The 23,152-nt window shown below is 44.1% G+C and overlaps 1 protein-coding gene across 2 annotated transcripts in view; it reads right to left on the bottom strand.

Moving 5' to 3' along the window:
* Window positions 1-1,930: 1,930 nt before the first annotated feature.
* The window catches only part of C2CD2 (C2 calcium dependent domain containing 2), a 39,276-nt gene continuing 18,054 nt past the window's right edge, over window positions 1,931-23,152 (bottom strand). The window contains exons 7-15 of one of the 2 annotated variants that reach the window (XM_064647023.1): window positions 21,934-22,042; window positions 19,030-19,091; window positions 17,347-17,486; window positions 16,923-17,094; window positions 16,071-16,184; window positions 13,577-13,704; window positions 12,157-12,469; window positions 10,445-10,481; window positions 7,463-7,572 (exon numbers count right to left, since the gene is read on the bottom strand). In XM_064647023.1, coding sequence (XP_064503093.1) covers window positions 10,456-10,481; window positions 12,157-12,469; window positions 13,577-13,704; window positions 16,071-16,184; window positions 16,923-17,094; window positions 17,347-17,486; window positions 19,030-19,091; window positions 21,934-22,042 — 1,064 coding nt within the window. In that variant the 3' untranslated portion in view covers window positions 7,463-7,572; window positions 10,445-10,455. Of the gene's footprint in view, window positions 7,573-10,444; window positions 10,482-12,156; window positions 12,470-13,576; window positions 13,705-16,070; window positions 16,185-16,922; window positions 17,095-17,346; window positions 17,487-19,029; window positions 19,092-21,933; window positions 22,043-23,152 lie in introns of both variants that reach the window. The other variant, XM_064647022.1, reaches the window with a different exon arrangement.

Below are 23,152 nucleotides of genomic sequence, written 5' to 3'. Positions count from 1 at the left end.
CTGCTCCAGCAGGGTCATCCCAGAGCACATGGCACAGGATTGTGTCCAGACAGTTCTGGAATATCCCCAGTGAGGGAGACTCCACACCCTCTCTGGTCTCTGTTCAGTGCTGGGTCACTGCCCAGCAAAGAAGTTCTTCCTCATGTCCAAGTGGAACTTCCTGGGCATCAGTTCCTGCCCGTTCCTCTTGTGCCATTGCTGGGCCCCCCCGAGCAGAGCCTGGTCCATCCTCTGCCCCCTCCCTGCAGCCCCTACAGACCTGGGGGAGGTCCCCTCTCAGTGTCTGCTCTGGAGACTGAACAGCCCCAGCTCCCTCAGCCTTTCCTGCTCCCAGAGATGCTCCGTCCCTTCAGCATCTTCCTCTGGACCTGCTCCAAGAGCTCCATGTCCCTCCTGTCCTGAGCAGCCCAGACTGGACACAGCACTGCAGATGTGCCTCGTTAGGGCTGAGCAGAGGGGCAGGATCCCCTTCCTGGACCTGCTGGCAGTGCTCTTCCTGATGCACCCCAGGACATCGACCATCTTGGGACTGTCTTCTTGTTGGTGCTTGGGTAAACTGAAATAATGCAGCATTTGAATTTTGAAAACATTATTCTTGGCAAGACAGTGTTAATTTTGGGAGGGGGAACCATTTATTTCTTCAAAATGACTCACCAGAAGTTTTCAATGAGCACAAGAGCAGTGAGGGGAGTTTTTTCAAGGATCTAACTGCAGGTACAAGTCATTTGCCTTTTCACAGACCGAAGCTGACTGGCCTTTAGCTTTGTATAGTCTGCTTTAATTTATTTTCCCTGTACATCTCAGTGCATACTCACATGGACCTTTGCCTAGTTTTTTCCAGCACCCAGTACACAAGGGTGGTTATCCTACTTGCAGTGCATTCACTTTGTTGGAATAAGTATAAAATAATTCAGAATAGTTATCTGTATGTTTAGAATGCATGTGAGTCTGGATCCTGTAGGTCTAAATTTTTTTTTTTTTTCAGGGTTAACATCAGACTGTGAACTTGCACCTTACACTAGCTGGCTTGGATAGAGAGATAATAAAAACATTCATTGTTTAAGAACGATGAACTTAAGGGAAGGGTGTGGTGCCAGACAGTGCTACATCCATTCCTGCTCTCCCTCTGATAGGCCTTGTCACTTTTGCTAATGTACAGAAATGGCATCACACAAAGTATAAAACCTCTCCCCTGATTAGAGCAGGAAGGAAAAGGAAAAAGTTGGGAGACTATTAGGAACTTTCAGCAAAGCAGTGAAATAAACAGGCACGTAAATGTGAGCAGTAACCCCAAGTAAGGAAACATAATATTTCCTTGTAAAAGAAGGGGCAGCACTCACGTTTGGAAGAGAAATAGAAACACTGTTGTGGCTATTTTCATGTGAATGCCTATTATTTTTTTAATAGGCTGTGTGTTCTGTTGTTTTAGTTTTGTTGTGTGTCGTCCCCCCCCCCCCCCCCCCCCCCCGGTCTGGTAGGGCTTTGTGGCAGCACTGATTTATAACATAACATTTAAAATAAAATAATTGCAAGAGAACCTCATTTCCCAGGCTGTTCTATTTTAGTACTGGCATCTTCTCCACAGGATCAAGGCCTTAACACTCCTTCCCCTTTGCCCCCCAATTCAGGGTATTACAACATAACTGAGAGAAAGAATAATAAGTAACTACAACAAGTTCCACAATTCCTTCTTGCCATTAAATTCCCACCCAATCCATGTTTCAGGTGATTTCTCAGGCAACAAGGGGGCCACCTGATAGGAGAGGGTTATCAGAAACAACCCACAGTGTCAGCACAGGGCAGGTAGAGAACTCTGCTCCTGAACAAACAGGTAAATGGACTGTGTTAAGCAACAGGTCGAATGAGTGAAGGAGAGTAGAAATCCATCTGTTATGCTTGGCTGGCTGGGTATGTAGGACAGCACACTACACAGAGACAATAGGCTTTTATTGTATGAACAGCAAGAGTTACTTCTTTAAAAAAATCCTCTTCTTGGGTTTTTTTTAATGATATAATAAATCTGTACATCGTATATTTCTTAATTGCACCAACTTAAATTCGTGTACACAAAGAAAAAAAGAAACAAACACCACAGAAGACGTGACCATCACAACTTGGTGCTAGAAAAAAATGTTTTACCCCCCCCCCCCCCGGAATATCAGAGCAGAATACATTATTGGGAAATACAGAGTTATAGTACTGGAAAGACTCCAGATCCATCCTTCCCAGTAATTTTCACACCATGCCAGCACCTTGCATAGTAGCAGTTTGGATATCCTGAGTGAAGTGGTATTATTCACCCTTAACTTAAAGCAATCACCCTTGTTATATAATTAATCTGGAGTTGTTTGTCACTGAGGCTGTGGCTTAGCAATGTACAGAAGCATATGCTGACTTTAAACACATGAATAAATCCACTTAGATCCTGTGGAGGTCAAAGCATGAGGTCAGCTGTTCCCACTCACAGCAGGAATGTCTTCGCCTGGAGCTATGGCATACTTAATTCTGTACCAGGATAAGCACTTGTCTCAAACTTCAGCTCTACAATTCAAAACCTGCAATAAACTGAAGTGAAAAACCCAGGCAGCTCTCACCTTGGATAGAGCTCTTGCTCCTCGTAACCAAGAGCTACCAGAGCTGAAAAAGGTGATAGAAGAGCAAAATTCGTATTTTGCTTCCCCATCCACATTTGGTAGCATTTTATGTAGTCGACTTTTGCTTTTTCCTATGATACTCTGCACATCAAGAACACCAAAACTTTACAAGAAATACACAACAGAAAGCTTTCACTTGAAAACCACCTAGAACCAGGGAGGAGATGCAGTACCAGGAAAGGCTGTAAAATTTCACTGATCCCCAAAACTGGTGTCATTGCCAGGCAATTTCCTCAAAAGAAGCAGTGCTGTAAGCCAAATCCTCTCAAGAGCAAGACAGTAACTAGGTCTATATATGGCCTGGAGCCCCAACTTCTCTCCCACAGAAAGAGCAGGGAAAAAAGAAAATCTGACAGCATAAAAATAAAGCCCAGTATTTATGCCTACATTATGCCTGTCCATTAAGCTGAAGAAGTTTGCCAAAGGTGATTTGCTTTTAAAATGAACTTTTTTCCACTCTGGCATTCCTCTTCCTTCCTGCCACCTCAGATTCACAAATTTCATATATTGTTAGGAGTGAAATGACTGTCATTTCTTCCTGGAGTGAATGGGATGAAATAGCAATGACCTAGGGATGAAGGCCCCCCTCCTCTTCAAAGTGACTCTGAAAGTGACCTTAGTCACTTTTTAAAAGTTACCTGGCTTGTATTCACACTGGAGATATTAGGCAGTTTTATTGCTTTAATCTACAAAGAGAAATTTAATTCTTGTCCTATTTACTTGGTCAAAATTCACACTAAAGCCAAGGCAAATCTTGGTTAGGAAGGATGTAGGCTGTCTCCACTGAGGCAAATGAAAAGTTCAAACACCATAAAGCAAAACAAGCCACAAACATAGATTAGGAAGGTTCAACTATGGGCAGAAAAATTCTTCAGAAAGGAAAAACCAGCCTTCATCTCTTAGTCCTCATAAAATAAATACCATGCCGTCTTTGCTGTACAGAACATCCAGAAACAAAAAAGTATGAGAAAAGGGACGAAAAGGAAAAAGTATTTTCACAGGTTGTTTCCAAGCTATTGTTCTGACATTAAACTGGAAGGCAGAAAACAAGAAGTCTTCTGTGTAATAATATTCTGTAGAGATTTCATCTACTATTCAAATGCATAGCTATCAAAATCATGAAGATGGCAAAACATAAAAAAGCAAAGTGATTCCCTCTGGCATCCTTCACACAACTGCACAGGACACATGCAGGATATGTCACAGTGTTAGTTGTGCCAGTTGACAAATCCAGTCTTCCCAACCCAAACCAGCAGTGTAGATACCACTGGTTGTCAGGATCCATCTCACACTGACCTAAATATTAGTACCCCAAAAATGTACATCCTCAGATCTCCTGATCTTAAATGACAACCTAATTGTCTCAGAAGGGGGGAATGGGATTCAATATTCTGGGCCTTTGGGGTTGTCAAGACTGAGCAACTCAATTGTCCCTTTGTGTTTAGTACCTCAGCTTGTTTTTACAACAGGACATAAGTTATTTGCAGGGGACTAGGAAGAGGTGAGGAACACACCAGCCAGATATAGATAGAACCAGCCAGTTCATCAAACCAAATGATGTTTATTTTCCTGAGGAGTGAAGGCAAGTAAAAAAAAACAAGATTCCCTTTTTACCCCAAATGCCTTGTTTTCCTCATCTTAAGAATTCATTGTCTTTCCATACATGCGAGCTCAGACCTTCACACACTTCGTAGTATAGAATGTTCTTGGTTCCCACCATCAAGACAAGCATTTAGGTGATCACCAAGGCCTTAAGAGGAACCAAAAAAATCACATCTTCAGTGTGTATGTATTCTTTGGGGTAACCTAAGAGCAAGCCCTACTCCTGTATTCTGGAAGTTACTTGGTGTTATTTCCACCTCGTTCTACAGTACGAGCTAAAGCTTCTGTGAATGAAAATCCCAGTTCAGTAACTTCAGCAAGGCTTCAAGCAGTGTTACTGCTTCTGCATTCTCAGTTCCACAGGTCTTTGTTTTTAGGGTAAAGGTGTTGCTACCCATGGAGCTCAGTTTGATTTCTTCAACTGGGAGACCAGTTGTGTTTTTCTCCTTCAGCAAACAAGACCGAGCATTTAAACGTGGCAGGGACTTGACCCCCACCCTGCCCTGTCATGCAGAGAGCTCCAAGTAAAATCAAGGGAAAAGATGTATGTCTAGAGAACAGGACATCAAGGGTTTTACTGCTCATACCACGAACCACTGTAGAACAAATGATGAAACCAACTCTGTAGTAAATTAACAATAAACAAAAGTGTTCAAGCAGATTCAAGCTGGACAAGCCTGTATTACTGAACTGGGATTTCTAAGCACATTACAGCTCTAGAAGATTCATCTGAAACCAATTTTCAAAATACAGAACATTAAAATGCCTTCAAGTGTTTTCATGATAAGCAGCATCCTTAAACATACAACTATTTGATAGTCTGGTCTGCTGTACTACCACAGTGATTTTTGGAGGTTACACATAAACAGTATTTTTACACAGTTAAAAGATTCTGACAGTTCTGACAGTTCCTCCAATATTTTCGTGGTCGAAAAGAAACCAACCCCCCTCTACTTTGATATTCATTGTACAAATATTTACCAAAGAATCTTGAGTCCATCAGAAGTTTTGAAATGTGTTTCTATTCCTCTGTGACTTTCTATTTTTGATGAATCGTTTAAATTGAAAGCCCAAATATGTGCCAAAGAGTTGGGACAGCTTAAGGGGAGGAAAAGGGCCAGGGGGAAAATCACTATTGGCAAAGTAGGCACCAATCTATCATCCATTCATTTCAGTAATTTAGATGGAATGAATGGATGTTTTTCTTGGCCGAAGAGAACAGGTTTGGTCCTTTGTCCTCAGCAGGAATGTAAATCATGGAAAAGTACAGGTAAGCACAAAAGATGGTACCTATGAAAGACTGACATTTTACTCTTGATAGCCAAAACAAGAACCATGCCTTTACTTCCATCAGTTTTTCATTTTAATTTAAAGGAGCCAGCTGCAATATTTAACAAGGAGAAAAAGTTAAAAAACTCATCTGACCAACCACTCACCACATGACAACACCGGCAGACCTAGAAACTGAACTAAGGGAATTGTTATTATTTTTTCAAAAGCTTTCTTCACAACTGTGTTTTCTAAGATCTTAGTAAGTGTTTGGCAAGAAAAACAGGCTGTCTAATGAAAAGCACTGTAGGGTTAACTATGCTCTATTCACCACTTATTGCTCCTAGCTTTGCATTTGATATGATGGTTAATATACTTGTCTAACAAGTATTGGGAGAAGGAATTAGAGCCCCTAAGACAGGTTTTTGCATCAGCAGTGCAGCTTCTCACACAGGGAAGGAAAGCTACATATAAGACTTGGTAAATGTGTTGTTTGAGAGTAGACTCAAGTAAACTTTGAAAAAAAAAAAAGTTCTGTTTTGTTAAGCATAACTTCTGCACAGAACATTAAACAATATGCTAGTACAGATATTTGCATAATTTATTGATTTATGGCTAATATCAAAGGCATCTCTCCACCTACATGGACCGAGCAGTTATTACAGCAGGCTACAGTTATTACAGTAGGATATCTGAATCAGCATTTTCCTTCTGCTTCTGAAAACTTACCCGTTTCCACATTACAATACAAACTGGATCTGGGTCTCTTTTTTTTTTTTTTCCCTTTCAGCCTGACTAGAAAAATCAGTTGAGCCCTGCATTGCTACTGTTGCAGGCTGCAGTGAGGGAGCACAGTGGTGTCTTCTCTCTCTGTAGTGGTTCAGTCACATAACCCAGGGACAATGTTTCAGTTCTGAGCTCCCCATTAACATAAACCAGGTGCTCACATGTGGGTCCTCCCCACAGAGTGGGTCAGGGAGGAAGGGACCACAGTGGGTCATCTGGTCCAACCTCCCTGCTCCAGCAGGGTCATCCCAGAGCACATGGCACAGGATTGTGCCCAGATGGTTCTGGAATATCCCCAGTGAGGGAGACTCCACACCCTCTCTGGTCTCTGTTCAGTGCTGGGTCACTGCCCAGCAAAGAAGTTCTTTCTCATGTCCAAGTGGAACTTCCTGGGCATCAGTTCCTGCCCGTTCCTCTTGTGCCATTGCTGGGCCCCCCCGAGCAGAGCCTGGTCCATCCTCTGTCCCCTCCCTGCAGCCCCTCCAGACGTGGGGGAGGTCCCCTCTCAGTGTCTGCTCTGGAGGCTGAACAGCCCCAGCTCCCTCAGCCTTTCCTGCTCCCAGATATGCTCCATCCCTTCAGCATCTTCCTCTGGACCTGCTCCAAGAGCTCCATGTCCCTCCTGTCCTGAGGAGCCCAGAGCTGGACACAGCACTGCAGATGTGCCTCGTTAGGGCTGAGCAGAGGGGCAGGATCACTTTCCTGGACCTGCTGGCAGTGCTCTTCCTGATGCACTCCAGGATACCAGTGGCCTTCTTGGTCCCCACCTGCACCACTCCCCATCCTCCCTCATCTTCCACAATAAACCACGTGGTTCTCCAAAGCCTTCACGATTAATGTAGCACTGCTTGCATTTGGAGGAGCAACTTCATCATCAGAGAGAAAAAGCGTTTTGGAAAAACAAACGAAAAAAGACCACTGTGTTAGTGAACATCCTTTTACGCAAGTCACCAGCCATATTTGTACTCTCTAGCACTGCTCTGTAAACAAATGCTCAACTGATGTGCAAGTATCCCAGCAGAGAGGGTCCGGTCTTATATGTACGGTTCTCCCGGAGCACCGTTCAGTTTGCTCTTGCTTTTGTTTCTTGAAAGCAGCTTCCTGCTCAGGATCCGGGACAGGGTGCCTCCCTTCTTGCGGCTCTCCTCTGACAGGGGCTGCTGCAGGTACACGAGGTCGTTGTGGGATTGGCTCATTCCTGGATCCTTCTGATGGTGCTGCCGGCGGAAAAAGAGCTTCGCGCTTTTTTTCAGAATCCCACCTGCGGGAAGGAAAAAAAAAAGGACACTTGAGAAGGAACAGGCTGCTTTCCCTCTTGAAGCTCAGCTTCAGTGGCAGCCTGACTAAACAAAGCTGACCTTTGATTTCAGCTTCTAAAGTCAATCCACACATCTTGTGGAAGTTTCCTTCCTTACACACCCTTAGTTTCAGATGCTCTTCTGAAAGCTGCGTTAGTGGTCATACACACATGCACAGCCACTGGTGTGGGTTGTACACTGGGTTCTCACGTGTCCAAGAGGCAGAGCCAATCCTTCCAACCAATAAAGGGAGAAAGTATTTTACAAAAAGAATGGAATAGAGGAGGTAATGTTACTACTCTTCGTTGTTTCAGAGATCAAAGAGGAAAAGATCGGCCTGTGATACACCGAAGGTGGCATTTCAATTTGAGTTGAAAGAGAACAGTACCTGGCATTGAACCTGTGTGCAGTGGGCTCAGAGAAGCCAGGAAGCAGGTGTGTTCTACATGAATTCAACAGCACCACCCACAGCAACACTCAGGAAGCATTTGCTATTTTAAAATCCTGTTAGGAATAGCAACTCACTTCAAGCAGATTAAAAATAATATTACATCTGCTTCCAACAGGTTCAGCAATCCGCCCAAACCCCTTCTGCGGTAAATTAAGTTGCTGTATTTTGCTGTATTCCTTCCCTTGATCCCCTGTCAAAACCCAGCATGCAGCCAAGGCAACTGCAGCTGTCACCTCACCAGGGACTCATGCTGCCAGCACCAGCTACCAGCACTCCTCTCTTTGCGAGCCTGGGTTGTTTTTTGCAGCCGTTCTGCCAAATTCCACCTTCCTTTTCCACGTGTGCACGTGTGCCTGACATGCAAGGCAGCTTGGCTGCAGCTGGCAGGGACACTGCTCCAGGCTACCAGCAACGCTCGACCTGGTGTGGGGACATCAGCTCCACGTTTAAAAGGGAAAGTTTGGTGCAGAATTGGGTGCTGGTGTTGTCCCAGGTGGCAGGAGCCAATTTGAACAGAGGAGGACCCAGGTAGCAAGCCAACACAGGAACCTTCTGGCAGTCAGACCAGTACGTGAGGACAGCCATCTCCCTGGCAAAGCTTCCACACCTTGCTCCCGGCACCACTGTCAGGTTTCCTCATTCTTTCTCAGCCCGGCTGTTAATTCCTGTCGCTGCACGGTCTTGACTCTGCTTTTCCTCCCATTGCAGATGGATACAAAAAGCAACACACAGACCAGTTCTTTCATGCAATGCTGTGCCACAGCTAGAATTACGTGTTTGTCCCCCACGGACCCGGCACGGGCCCCGTGTCACTTTGCACAGCGACAGCTGCAGAACAGGTATTTCACGGCAGCTCTGCTGCACGCAGCCAAACGGTGCTTTGTTCACACCAGAGCACTTGCAAACATGTGCTTGGGTTTATTACTTTACGGGCTCAGCACCTGGGAGGATATTCCAGCATGTTTTTCTGCCTGCCGGCTGCCAAGATGCTTCTCACAGGGATGAAGCAGAAATCAGCTGAAAGCAGCTGGGACTCGTGGATTTGAATCTTGACCGCCCTCCCATCACCCTCTGATCGATCTTTTTGGCAAGGCAGCACCACTTCAAGCTGTTGTCAGCAGCATAAAAGAAGCAGTGTTCAACCCCAGGGCACTGTCAGTTGTATTTAATATGCAAAGGCTGGGGGGGATCCACGAGGCCTCGCTGCTGTGCCGCTCTTGTTTGAGCAGGCAGCTGTTCTGCCCAGCAGCCCTGGCAGCTGCAGCTGAAGCTGTGCCAGCAGGAGCAGGACAGAAAGGCTCATCCATAAGCAGATATGTAGTCCTATCCATTCTGTGATTCAGACTGACTTTCCACAGCAGGAGTCAGAACCGAACCAAGAATGCTGTGAAAATTGGTGGCCTGGGACAACTCACTGCAGCCGAAAAATCGTGGGCAGTGCTCCCCCGAGGCTCAGCACAAGCAGCAGTCCCCAAGCATGAAAGCTCCCTGTGTTTTTTGGAGGTGCTGAGGTCATGGCTGTCTGGAAGCTTGCCACATCCCCATCAGTCTGTACCAGTTTGGTGTGTGCTGCCTGGCAGTGGCTCCAACTGCTGTGGAGACACGCAGCCCTGTCAGGGAGGCAGAGCAGGGCACATCCCCAGCTTGGCAATGCTCGTGCTATTTGCATGCTCACTTCTCGAGTCCAACAGGATCCATATGCCAGCTCTGCCCCTAACACCAGGAGATGAGCAGAGAGCTTACTGTATGAGCTGGCTGGGCTACACAGGCTCCTCTGCACTAGTTCAGGGTGTGCTGAAAATGCTTGTGGGGCTGTGATCACTTCTGAATGTCACTTCTGTTAATCAAGGAAGATTTCCTTTCACATCTACAAGGATATGAATAGAGATTGCTTTCCATTCCTTCCCAACTTCCAAAACAGCTTTTATACAGGTGGTTCTGCAGATACCTGCTGAGGCCCTGGTAGCTCTGCAAGTTAGGGTAGAAAAGCTTTACCTAGAAAACTGTAAGCAGCAGGTTTTAAAGTAAGTTTTTCGCCCATGTATATCCAGTTATGGGGTCACACGTGGTTTGCATGAGCAGAGTTTGATTGATTATCAGATGTTACAGGAATGGGCATGATGGAGAGAGAAATCTCAGCCTTCCTTGCTGAGATTTCTTTGTGACCCACCTGAACAGCATGACCACCAGAAGAATAATTTGCTACAGCAGACTAATCTGCTGAGACACTTGAGCACAGGAAGGTAATTTTGGAAGGAGGAAAGAAGTGGATGGGGGAAGAAGAAAACAGGTGCCAAACTATGTTTTGCTTCGGTTTTTACAATGAGTGTCCCATTGTAAAGCTACATTTTCTTAGGGAAAAAAAATACACAAAACCAACTTACTGTGTGGGTAATTAATTCTGGCTGGCATAGTAGTCCTCTTAAGTTTATAAAAGGGAATGGGTAAGAAAGAGGAAGTCAGAAAGGTAAAAAAACCCACCAAACAAAAATATGCAAGAGTAAAAAAAAACACCAGTGCTAACCTTAAGACATTAATACAGATACAAGGCTTTTTAAAGCAGAAGGGGTTTTGTTGGCTTTCAGTTTTGTTTGGGTTTTTTGTTGTTGTGTTAGGGGTTTTATATGTTTGTGGGGTTTTGTTGTTTGTTTTTTTTTTTAAGGGAAAGCATTTGACAAACAGAAACCTTGAACTGTTCACAGCTAACTGAAGGCAGGGGGGTGGGAATGTTTTCCTATCTTACTCCACAAAAGCTACTCAGCTGTGACAAAGCGGAGATTCAAGACTTCCACAAAGACATCTGTGTATAAAGAAAGGGATTTGAGCCAGTTTTCTTAAAGTATTATTTTAAGATGATACAACTCTCTCAAATTAGAGACACTTTGCAGTTTTTAGCAGCCTTACACTACATTGTGTGAAAAGGCTCTTGAGAAGGCTGATCTCTTTGCAACACACAGCACAGGGAAAAACAGAACTAGACAACAGCTCACACACAAACTTGCAGTTGCTTGTTTTAGAACAACAAAAGAAGAGCCCAGAGGTTTTGCAATCTCTCCTACAGCTTCTTAAACTCTTCCAGGCTCCAAAATGAAACAAATCCCTTCAAAACTAACCCCCTACCCTCACCCCAAACACACCCGAAACTTTCCAGTGCCTGGCCATGTATGTGACACCGATTGTTGCTGTGCCACCCTGATCTCTCATGTGGAGCAATACAGCTGTGGGAAGGCCAGAGAAACTCGAGGCTCTAAGGGAGGGCCCTGACAAAGGGCTCCAGTGTCTGCCCTGCGTGGGGGGGATTGTGATAATCAAGTGAAATAGTGAGGTTTTGTAGTGAGGATCTCTGGGCAAGGAAGGAAGAGAAAATAATAAAGCAAAAGGGGGATGGATGTGGGTGAAAAACATAGTATTTTTTTCAGTTTCAAGGTGCAGCCCATGAGACTGGTGTGTGCCTGTTCAGGGCACAGTCCACTGCACTGGCCCTTGTGTCAGACATCCTAACAGTCCTAATACCACATAGCCACAAACCAGTGCTCAGAGGTTAATGGATTTATCAAGGAAACACAAAGAATCCTAAGACACTTTCAAACTGCAGCTATTCAGGTGTGTAACTACCTAAGCAAAATGATCTGACGCTTTATTTACTTACTAAATTACCTTTTATTCCATTTTCTTTAGCAAACTACGTATTAATGAAATCAGTGAAAAAGGGAGAAACTGTTCACAAGGCAGTTTCTGCTTCAGCTGCTTCCTGAACACACACTTTAGTGAGGGGAGTCCTGAGCTCAGAGGTGTGAAGGAGGAGAAGGAATGTATAAAAAGCAACTGTGAGCCCTACCATTTTCATGTTAGTAATGGGGCTGCCCTTCTGCTTCCTGACTGAGGGCAGCGTAAGAGAGCCTGAGCTGGCTCAGAGAGCAGTGGACTGCACCCTTTGTGCTGCTGGTGAGACAGCTTCAACCAACACCACAGTCACATGGAGTTCAAGGACAAAAAAAAAATCAGCAAGAAAGGATGAACTACTACAGCATTGCCTGACTGCCAATTACGCAGAGACAGCAGCCAGTCACTGAGGTGGAAAGCAAGGATCACGTACCTTTGGATTTTTTCATGCTCCCGCTTTCTGAAACGCTCAGTGAGCTCCCAGATATTTCTTCAGAGGTCTGGTCTAAGAGGGTGCTGGTGTCCCACTGTTGGCTGCCATTCTCCAAACCCCAGGCCTTCTGGGTGCTGTGCTGCGGGCCGGTGTCAGGCACTGTTTCTGAGGGACCCAGGGACAGCTTTTCATCAGGGGTGGTTTTTGCAACAGCTTCCTCCACAGGGGGTGGATCTGCTTCTTTGCAGGAGCTGTCCATGGCTGCAGCATAGTCCATCATGAGTGAAGCTTCACTGTCCTGAGATAAAGAGGTCTGCCCAGCAGAAATAAGAGACAACACTGATAGAAGCCATTCTGCTGGAGGAAAGCAAGACTCCCTGCAAAAGTTATTTTCTCCTCTTTACACTTGTATACTTGTATTGCTCAGGACTATCAGATAAAGACCCTTTAAGCTTCCTTAGCTTTACTAAAGAAGCACGTAGCCAAGTTTTAATCATGTCGTTAAGGCCATATAAATGAAAAAAAAATAAATTAAGTACTTGCCCCTCACCTATCCTTGGCCCCACTACAAACAATAGGACTCTTTCCTGCATGTGCTGCTCTAATGAAGTATCAGCATACACAGAGAATCTTTTGGTCCTTTTAAGAAAAGAAACATCAAAGCATTTCATCTTATAGAAGGATTTGTCAGCTGTATCAGCTAAAACCAAATCCAAGAAGTCCCAGTGCCTTCATTTCCCAGGCAGATACATCTGGCACTGTGGCTGCTGATCCACATTTTCCCCCTCATCACAGCACAGTGATGATGAGGGGATCCATGCCCACTGATCTGACTTTCACTCAGAGCTCTTTAGAGGTCCTGTCCCTAACAGCAACACTGCACAGTACAAATCCATGGAGCAACCTGCAGGGAAAGGACTACAGGCAGGCACCAGCCATCAAATAGGACACTGAGGCTGTGGATGAAGAAAGTCTGAAGGAATGCTATATACCATATGAAAACCAGTCTTCTGTTTGCCCTCCCTCTGGAACAGAGCCCAGGAGGTTTTCCAGAAGGTTTTGTTTTAACAGCTTTGAACAAAAAAAAAAAAAAGAGAAATCTTTTTCTTTTTTCTTTTTCTGTGCATCTTCCCTACATGGGTGAAACACAGCGAAGGACTGATTATCTTCTGTTCTCACCCATATTTGTTCTCCCAAATCCCTAATCATTCCACTCCCATCCAAGCACACCTTGCATTTTAGTCAGGCTGTCAAAACTAACAATCAAAACCCTGATTTGGCTTAACTTGAAACAGTTACAGAAGCAACCTGGCACGCAGACCTGGATTCTGCAGAGACAGCAGAACCCACGTTAATGCCACAGTCAGTGGAGCAAAGGCTTTTTCTAACATAATAATGTAAGGGTTGTTTTCTGCTCTACCTTGGACACCCCTGATATGATAATGGTGCTTTTCTTTCTAGGAGACTTCAGCTTCTGCTTTGCAGACTCGCTCAGCTGCCGAATGGCTGCTTCTGCCACAGGATCTGTGCCATTCAGTACCAGCAGCTCTGGAAAGAAAGGATTATTTCAGAGGGGAGAAAGGAAAAAAACAGGAAAAAACAGAGCAAAGAGAGGCGGAGTTTGTTCTTGACTTAAAATTCACAGAAATTGGCAGAAATGATACAAACACCAGGCACACCAAAACATCTTCCAGTTCACCACCCGGCGGTCAGGTCTTGTCTTTCCCTCCCATAACCCTTTCTTTGGAGAAAAGGTACTGAAGCTGCACTTACAAACCCTCTCCCTGAGCACAAAGGAGTTTTTCTGGAAGCCTAGACAACACATCAAATTATTTCAATGCACTGCTACACTGTGATGACAGTGGTGAGAGCATCAGGTATCAAAGTCACAAAGAACATGGTGCAAAGCTGGTGCATGACACTGCTTCCTCAGGTAGCTATTTTGCTCTTTTTCCAAACATCCTTGCTCAGCATTTCCAAATTTGCTATGGCACTTTGATAGGATGGGGAGGGCAAAGTGTCAGTCACTCTGCTCTTCATCAGCTGCCTCCAAAGCCTATAAAGTGCACCCCCCCCTTTCTCCCCTCCAAACATTGCACAGGAACGTAAAACCTTCTTTATAAAATGCTCTTTAGTGACAAACATATTTATTTTTAAGCATGGCCAATTCTGGCATCTGGTAATGCAAAGTACTTTGGGCACAGCAAACACACACTGATAATTCATCAAGCTGAGGAACAAATCAGGCAAAGAAAGTCAGCAAGACAAAAATCCCCATATTTGATTGTCTGAGGTGAGCTTTTCGGCTAAGAGTTTTAACAGCAAAAAAAACCCACACCAAAAAACAGAGGCAGGAATATCACCAGTGTTAATTAAATTGAGCAGTGTCTTTTGTTACTGTGACATTAATGCAATAAAAGATGAGGCCTGGAATTTAAGAGTATATGTGTGCACAAGGGTTGTGCATGTCTGCACACTCATCATAAACCTTTACTTTTCCATCTCCCCAGCCTCTGCAAAGCCCCCAGGAAGAGCTGAGACCATCCAGGCACTTGTTAATTCTCATTACTGTCATCACTTAGAACCATGGCACCGACACAGCACCTTTTCCAGAGTGCTTATTCCAATTTTGCCATGGTGTTTATGATAACCGTTACCCAAGTTACTGCCATACCAAAAGCTTCTTTGTGTTTCTTTCATTTGGCTTAACCTTTCCTTCTAATGAGTTATTCTTCCTGCTGTACTGTATAAACATTTCACAGAAATTCCCCTGCACTCCCATTAAAAACGCTGTCTGTACCATTAGGGTCTAAGCTGCCTTCAGATGAGTTTTCCAGTAAGTGTTTTGTATCTTTAATATCATAAATGCTTAAGGGAGTCAACTCAGAAGTACTGCACTGTCTCAACATTTCCCAAATTGAGGCAGTAATATTCCACATTGCTTCATGTTATCACAGCACTTGTTAGCCTGGAGGTGGGACAAGATTCAAGTGCTATCACAGCTATTCATGGTTAGTGCTTCATGCTCTTCCCCATATTTGTTGACCCCATTTCTGTCTCTCAGCAAACCTTCTGACTCTGCCAGGAGCACTCTAGATCATCTCCAGATTGTCCCATCTCCACTGAAATCCCTACAGAGCAATCTTAACTCCACATTATGTGTCACTGGCAGCCAGACTGGGTCACGTCTTTTATTCCTGTCGCCCACAGAGCTCCTGAAAGACTCAGTGGTGACCACACACAGGACTGAAGAAGATGCAGAAGATTCAGAGTTGCAGCTTGCAAGGGTAAAACAACCCAGAGCCAAGATCAGACTTAATACAATTCAAAGTGAATTTATAATTAAAGTTATTATCAATGCCACCTGCCACTGTGCAGGCACCTGTATGCCAGGTGACTTAGGAAGGTGGACAAACAGGCACAGCAAGATTGGGTATTTGCATTAGCCCAAAAAAAAGCCCAGGATTAAGGCTAGGAAGAGAATTCAGTCTTCCTTACATCAGTCCAACCCCTGTGTTCTCTTCAGACAGAGGGGACTTCACAATGGCCTTAAGAGGTTCTTGTCACAGGGTTTTGATTTTGTGCAGCATCCCCCATGCCTTTATGAAAGGAGGAATCTTTCACTAAAAAGTAAAAGAAAACACAGCCTGGCTTTCCTGCAGTCACCTCCCCTCTCCAAACCACAGCTCATTGTTATTTATTCAAAACCAGTAATTTAAATTGCCAATGAAAACCAGACTTTCACTGCAAGACTGCCATATCCCTTAACCACAGTGCTTTGTAACATAAACATCTCAGTGCTGTTGACAGGCAGCAGCCATATGGGTTGGCTGTTATTTTAACAGGATCACATTAATCCCACGTGCAGCAGAGAGAGACATGTCCTCATTAGCACCTTTGAATATTTCAGTTACCTGTGTCTGAAGATGACAAAGTTTTGCTGACTGGAGCACCATGAGAATGGAGAGCTTCAACAGAGAGATCCTTTTCAGTCACCTTTACTTTAACTGGAGTTTTCACAGGAGAATCTGAGGACCAAGTTTTTTGGTTATTTGAACTATTTGAGACATTTTTTATGACATTAATAAGAATTTATTATAGCTGTTGTGTCTGTTCAAAACATAAGTGTTTAAGAAAGCTGTTTAATACACATTCTCAACACATGTTCTATTGTAACCTGACCCCAGAAAGACCTGTGAAGTGTAGGAATTTATTGTTTTTAAACCTTCTACTGTAATATGCTAGATGACACCCACTTAAGTAAAAGATCTGCTTGAATAACTTAATGCTCGTCTTTGTGAGACTTCATATCAAGACTGTTCACAGGTTTTACTTTCATATTTATCCCAAGAAGAATTGGAAAATCTGCTCCTAAAAGACACGCTGAAAAGGGCTTTGTCACATACCAACCTTCATTACACATGATAACACAGATCAAGGTTAGAAGGCACAGGATGGTCTGTCATCAGCAAACACCCTGAGAGTCTGATACACTTGTCATGTGAAAAACCACCCTCCAAAATCCAGGTCTTCTGCATTATCACCCTACTGTGAAGGTTTACAGTGTGTATTAAAAGAAGCATTAACTGTTCCTCTTGTAAGAACAAGGTTCCGTGAAAATTAAAAACCTGATTCCAGAGGACACAAAGAGCAACCCCACTCCAACACATCAGAGAACTCTCTCCTTACATCCCACCCCACAGCACTTCTCCCAGGGCCCATGGATAACCCTGTGAGTGAGCACAGGAAGAACTGGAGCCCCTCACCTGTGCTCAGGGGAGATGCTCTCCCTTCCAGACGAGGTTTGGTTCTCACAGCAGTGACAGTAGTGACCACAGTCCCACAGGGCATCACAGTGCGATCCTTTTCTATCTTGGTGGCCAGCACTGGGGAGGAGACCTGCCTTGTCTTCAGTTCATTGGGTTCTATAAAAGAGAACTAAGGAGACCAGAAAAAAAAGTCACCTTAGAAGCACAGTCAAGCAAGAAGGACAGTATTTCTACCTAGTATTTCTTTAATGTTTTTGCTGATGCTCAAGAGCCAAACTCAAGAGCTCATTCTTTTGGTGAGACACAAACACTGCACAATCAGAGTGTGCTACTCTGGCTCAGCCAAAAGCACAAGATAAGCACTTGCTTATACTTCCAGAGGCAAAAGATCCACCCCAAACCCATCCAAACCCAGCAGTACCTCTGCACTGATGGTTCCCAGCCCGGGCCCTGGCTCCGAGCTGCCCTCACTGGCCTCACTGTTCAGGGCAAAGCTTTGCTGGCCAGAGGGTTGTTTCCTGAACAAGTCCAGAGGTACAGTCACCTTCCCGGATAAAGGACCTGGAAAAAAGAAAATCAACAAAATCAGTGCACACCTAAGCTGTGAGTATGTTTAAGGGGGGGGGAGATGGGAAAAGGGGAGGAAGAGCACAGGCAGCTAATTCCAGAAACTGGTTCTACACCATGGGGCAGAAACCTGGCACTTTTCACAGTTTTCTTTCCATTTTATGACTGTTCCTCAGCCTGGCCTAACACTGTGCAACAGGAAAGAATGGAGAAATTAAATACTACTATTTACTAATATTTACTACTATTTCTGGCCATTGTTTTTCCCTGTATACACAGAATGTTTAGGGAAAAAGAAAACAACTAGAAATATTCCTGTTAGGTCCTTGAACAATCCCCACAACCAGCTACCTGCATCTTTCATTCCAGAGAACGCTCTGGATTCCTGCTAGACTAGTGCATCATTGTCTTTCTCAATTTGAACTTCAGTGCAAGTTCAGCAGTTCTCTTGTTCCTCTCCTGACTTTTTTCAGCTCCACAAGATTTAACAGCAAACTAATAGCAAAAGTACTGCATGATTTCAGAGATGAAATCCTAGTTTTCTGTGAAATTCAAAGACAAGCACATTATATTCACATTACTCAGCTCTCTGCTTGTTAATATGATTCTACTTTGAGTCTTCTATTCAAATTTTAGGAAGAAGAACAGCTAAGCTGGTATGGGGGGGGCAGAGGGGCAGGAAGACAAATGTCAGTGCAATCCACTGGGACCCTTTTCTTCAGGAAAACAGGCTGACAGTCACACCCTCAGTAGGATGTGGAACATTACTGGTGTTGTTTGCAAGATCCATTGTTAAAGATGCTTAGGTACAGGCAAGACTAAACTTTGTGCAAGGAACAACATACAATTGTTGACTCTGTATAGATTCCACTCTATATAGATTTCATTTTTGACTCTATATAGATTCCACATTTTTTGTTAAAAATAAAAAACTGCATCCATATCAGAGAAATTTTTTCAAGCTTGTGCCTACATTTAACTTTCCAATCCCTCCAATAATTGCAGATCATATGCAAGGTATCACACAAGTCTGTATATCTAGATTATTAAAAATAATTCTGCAACAACAGAATCAAGCAGCAAAAAGGCTTCAGCCCCCTTTTACATTTAATCCAATATAATCATAATGAGCATGTTTTATATCTGATAATTTTTAGGCAGCCTCTGGGGCTTGAAAAGGAAGGATTTAGGATTAACACTCAAGATTCCCCTTCAGCCACAGAAACGCCTCGAAAGCTTAACTTGAAACCAAAAAGGCTCACAGTGGATCTGTTAGAAGTTTGGAAGGCTGAAAAATATAGGATATCAGTACATGGAAGACTCAGTATGTTGAGAGTCTAGAAAGAAACTCAAAAGATTCTCTGCAACCTTAACCCAGAGCAGGACAGAGGCACCTGACCAGTGTATTCTCTCTTCTATCCACAGTTACTGATGGGTGTGACCATCAGTTTGGCCATCCAGAACTAAAAGGGGACTTGTCAACAGTCAGCAAAGCTCACAAGCTGATCATGCAAAGCAATTCAGTCTTAATACTTACTATCCATCTTTCCATCTTCTACTATTTGCAGTTGCAATGCTTTTGATTTGGCACTTAGTTCACTGTGAAGTAAACAAAACCACGTTAGGACTTTGCAGGAAAGCAGATTTTCCTCCCTACTTAGGTTTTTCTCTGTTCCCCAGCTTTTCTCAGCCCTCTCCCATGCCAAGCAAGTGCACCTTGCTGATTAGGGAGGTGGCACTGCCAGGCTGCTGGGCACACAGGTAAGCCTCCCTAAAGGGATCACAGTCAGAAAACCATGGCCTGGTTCCCTCCACCACTGTGGCACAGGTTCAATCTCCTAAAATTTCAGAGGCTCTTCTTCTCCCCAGCAGCTGACAAACACTGCCCTCCAAGCTGATGTTGGTCCCTGGTCTGACAATTACACCACAGCACTAAGAAGCTTTTTTTTTTTTTTTTCCCTGAAGGATCAAATTTGTAAGTCAAGATGCTGGAACAGGTTCTTTCAAAAACCCATTCAAAGCTGTGGGGTTCCCTTGTCAAAGCAGGAAAGTGTTCTGCAAAAACAGGATAGACGCAAGAAAATAAAAGTAATTATAGTTTTAAGTGAGAAGAGTCAGTATTGCTTTTCCAAAATAAGGAAAAGCAACAGGGATGTTGCAAGAATTGATTTCTGTGTGACAGGAACAGTGTGAACTATTGACAGAATTACTGGCATATGTGGCACTTCACAAGAGGGACCAGACAACAGATACAAAACCTTTCCTCTGACTGAGACAGTGAAGCAAACTGGGTACCTACTGAGGAACCCTCCAGTAAAACTCTGGTTTATAACCTTCTCAGTGGGTGTTCTGCCAAAAACCCTAAGGGCATATATGTATTTCATTTTGCTATGTCTTTTTGGTTGCAAACATCCCACCTCCACTAGATTCTGTGGGACACCATCTATGCAGCACATTTTAAGCTTTTCCCTGCCACTACCACCCTCTCCTGCACCTCCAAAACTTGAAAGGAAGCACTTTGTTGGTACTCTTGCTGCTTTTGCCACAAAGCTAAAGCAGAGCCTGACATGGTGTTCAGTACACTGGTCCTCAGAGTGGAGGATATTTTTGGTTGTGAAGAAAGAAAAGGGCTTGTCCATGAACTTGAATGAAGTTCAGAAAAAATCCTGCCAAAATCCTAATCACTCATCTGTAAAAGTCCCCAGGCTTACCTCATGCACTTCTGAAAAGCAGTGTGGAAACCCCAGCATTATCCCTGGTGTCAAGGCCAAATTCCAGTCAAGTTAATCACATCCTGCCTGCCCTCTGTCTGCACTTTCAGTTAGAAAGGGTATTATTCTTACAAACTTCCTGCCCAAAACTGCTGGGAACCTGTCTGCTCTGCAGCATCGAGCACGGGTGCTGTTCCACCAACAGATGGCTGAAGTGATTCACAGACCCACTGGTGGCTGAAGCACTCTGTGATGCTCCAGAACAGAAAGCTGCAACAGAAGGACAATTCTCCCCTTCTCACCACGGAGAAGAAATCATATCATGTTAATCCTTAAGTCTTGATGGCAACACAGCACAGTGTCACAGAAGAAGGTTGTCTGGTCTGTGGCTGTCTTCCAAAGCTGTAGCTGCTCATAACTAAAATCAGACCTCACAAATTGTTGGTTGAAGGGATAAAGCTTCCTGGATGGTTTTCCACTGAACAGCAGGAACCAGGTGCACACACCTCCCTCAGGCCACATAGAAAGGTGGAGGCCTTCCAGTGTTGTTCTACAATATCACTGTTTCTTTGCTAACTACAGTGACTTCTGATCATCATCATCCCCTGCACATGCAGAGGGGTGTTCTCCAAGCCCTGTACAACTTGTGATGACTGGTCAAAGGTGAGGAGGAGCACATCACTCCTCAAGGAAGAGAGCACAGACAGGCACAGGTTCAGTTCCTTGTGACCAAATCTCTGCTTTGCAAGAGAAGGAACAGATCCAGTGGATGCCAGGCTGTGACTAGACAATGAAGAAAAATGTCACACAAAACCATGCAGCATTACTCTCATATAAAAAATATGTATTTTTTATATATATGTAAAGAAGAATGGAACTGAGATAGAAGAGGGAAGCTACAGAAAGAACCAGAGAGACTCCACTGCACGTGAAGTGCCTTTCACCTTAATAATCTGGTAGAAAAAATAAGAAAGCAGTGTCTGCAGTATGTTGTATGGCAGCATACACAATTCTACACAATTCCCTTGGAAAGCTGCTTCTGCCTCACTGTGCATGTGCTTAAAGCCACTAAAGGAACATCCTCTGACCTACCCTGCCATCAGTGATTCCTCCTTCCTATACTCGTACATACAGAAGCTACCAGGTATTTTTGCTCTGCTGTTCAAAAGTGAAAATGAAAATAGCTTTAGAACTGCTCCCTTTTGACCTTATTTACAGCAACTGTGTGAATCACAGAACACCGTGTAAGCTGCCCAAAAGTCCCATTTTTGCTCTACAGGAATAAAAAAAGCTAGTTAAGTTTTACTCTCCCTTTTTAGTCACAGCCACCATTTTTTCAGACGGTCAATCGTTTTTGCACATTTACTTTTTCCACTCAGGGGAGTGAATGGAGAGACATTACATTCCCTCAAAAGCAGTTTTCAAGGTAAAGTGACTTCAAAACCTTGCTAACACTTTGGTTTGGCACTGTATGAAAGCACAGGGTGATTTATTATGCCTGTTACTGCTGTCATTTACTGGAATCTGATACCTGCCACGGATGATCTAGAGACCTACTTGATCTCATGTCCATGCAGAGGGTAATTAGATATCCTGAAGTCCTCATCAGCTCCAGATTTCTCTGAGGCCACCCAACTGCTTGTATTTCCAAATGCCACTCTTCCCTCATACAGTTCAAGTACAAAAAGATGCTTTACTGCAAAAGTACTCTCAGTAGGTAAGTTACTTACAAGATAAACTCTTCCTTCCAAAAGGGATGTGCAGCATTTTTGGCTACAGAGCTGGAAAACTTCTGCATAGGGTCATTCAACTGAACTATACACACAAGGTCTGTGCTGCCTGTGAGGGCAAGAAAAACCAAGCCATTAATACTCCACCAGCAAGAGGCCACTTACCCAAAAGAAAGCAAAGAACCCCGTTTCATTGCATCCTGCACTTCAGAACAGACTGTTGCAAACACTTTCTCACCCTCCCACAGAATAAATTCCCTCCCTTGGTTTGTACAGCGACAACATTAATGGCAAAGGTCAACATTGCATCACCAGTGTCTTATGTGCTGCTCTACACAGTGTGAAACATGACAACCCAATTTAAATTCTGGCGTGAAGCAAGAAAGTGAAGGCATAAAGAGATCAAAAAGGGTGGGGAGACAGCACGGTGAGGAGGTGGTGGTGTGGGTGCAAGGCAGGGAGGGAGCAAAGTTGCCTCCAGCTGCCTTAAGAAACCCATAAGTTTTTAAAGTCCCTACTGACCACGGTCACAGTGGTTTATTTGGACATGGAAACAAGCTTTCTCTGCTGGCGAGTGACTGATGACAGCAGTGCTAATTCACAATGGCTCTGTGGACTGCGGTTTTTAACAAGTTCATGGCATTTTAAAGCACTGCTGCAGCCTTATCTCTGCCTTGATCTTGGAATTTGATAGTGTGGCAAATTGGCGTATTACAGTAGTCATATTGCTGCTCCAAGGGGGGAAATAGTTTGCAAAATGTGTTGCTCTTAAAACAACTTCTTTTGTAAGGCTTTCACAGCCTCGGAAAAAAAATTTCAGACCCAGAGTTCCAAAATATCAAGGAAAGAGACAAAAAAAGCTCAGTACTAACTGCGAGCAAAGCAAACAAAAGATGCTGCCTCCCTTTCTCCAGAATATTTACTGGTTTATATTTACTATCATCAGCTCTCAGCTGTCCTCTGCTGATGACTCAGGGCTGTGGATCATCCCTGTCTCAGGCACAGAGGCAGCTTGGGCCTGGCAAGGTTATTAGAGGAGACAAAGCACCGCGTACACGCAGCTTATTTGGGATCCAAGCTGACCCTGGAGTAAGTAGTTGAGCTGCTTTCCAAGTGAGCTGAGCCTGAGTTAATGAACCTGGGGTGGTTTCTGCTCACCCAGCCATATGTCCCTGCAGCCTGTCCTGTGCTCAGCAGCCCAGGGCAGAAAGAGCTGCAC

Source organism: Pseudopipra pipra, chromosome 2 (assembly GCF_036250125.1).
Source record: "Pseudopipra pipra isolate bDixPip1 chromosome 2, bDixPip1.hap1, whole genome shotgun sequence".
Classification (NCBI taxonomy): Eukaryota; Metazoa; Chordata; class Aves; order Passeriformes; family Pipridae; genus Pseudopipra; species Pseudopipra pipra.
This window is presented reverse-complemented; position numbering and strand designations above follow the sequence as displayed.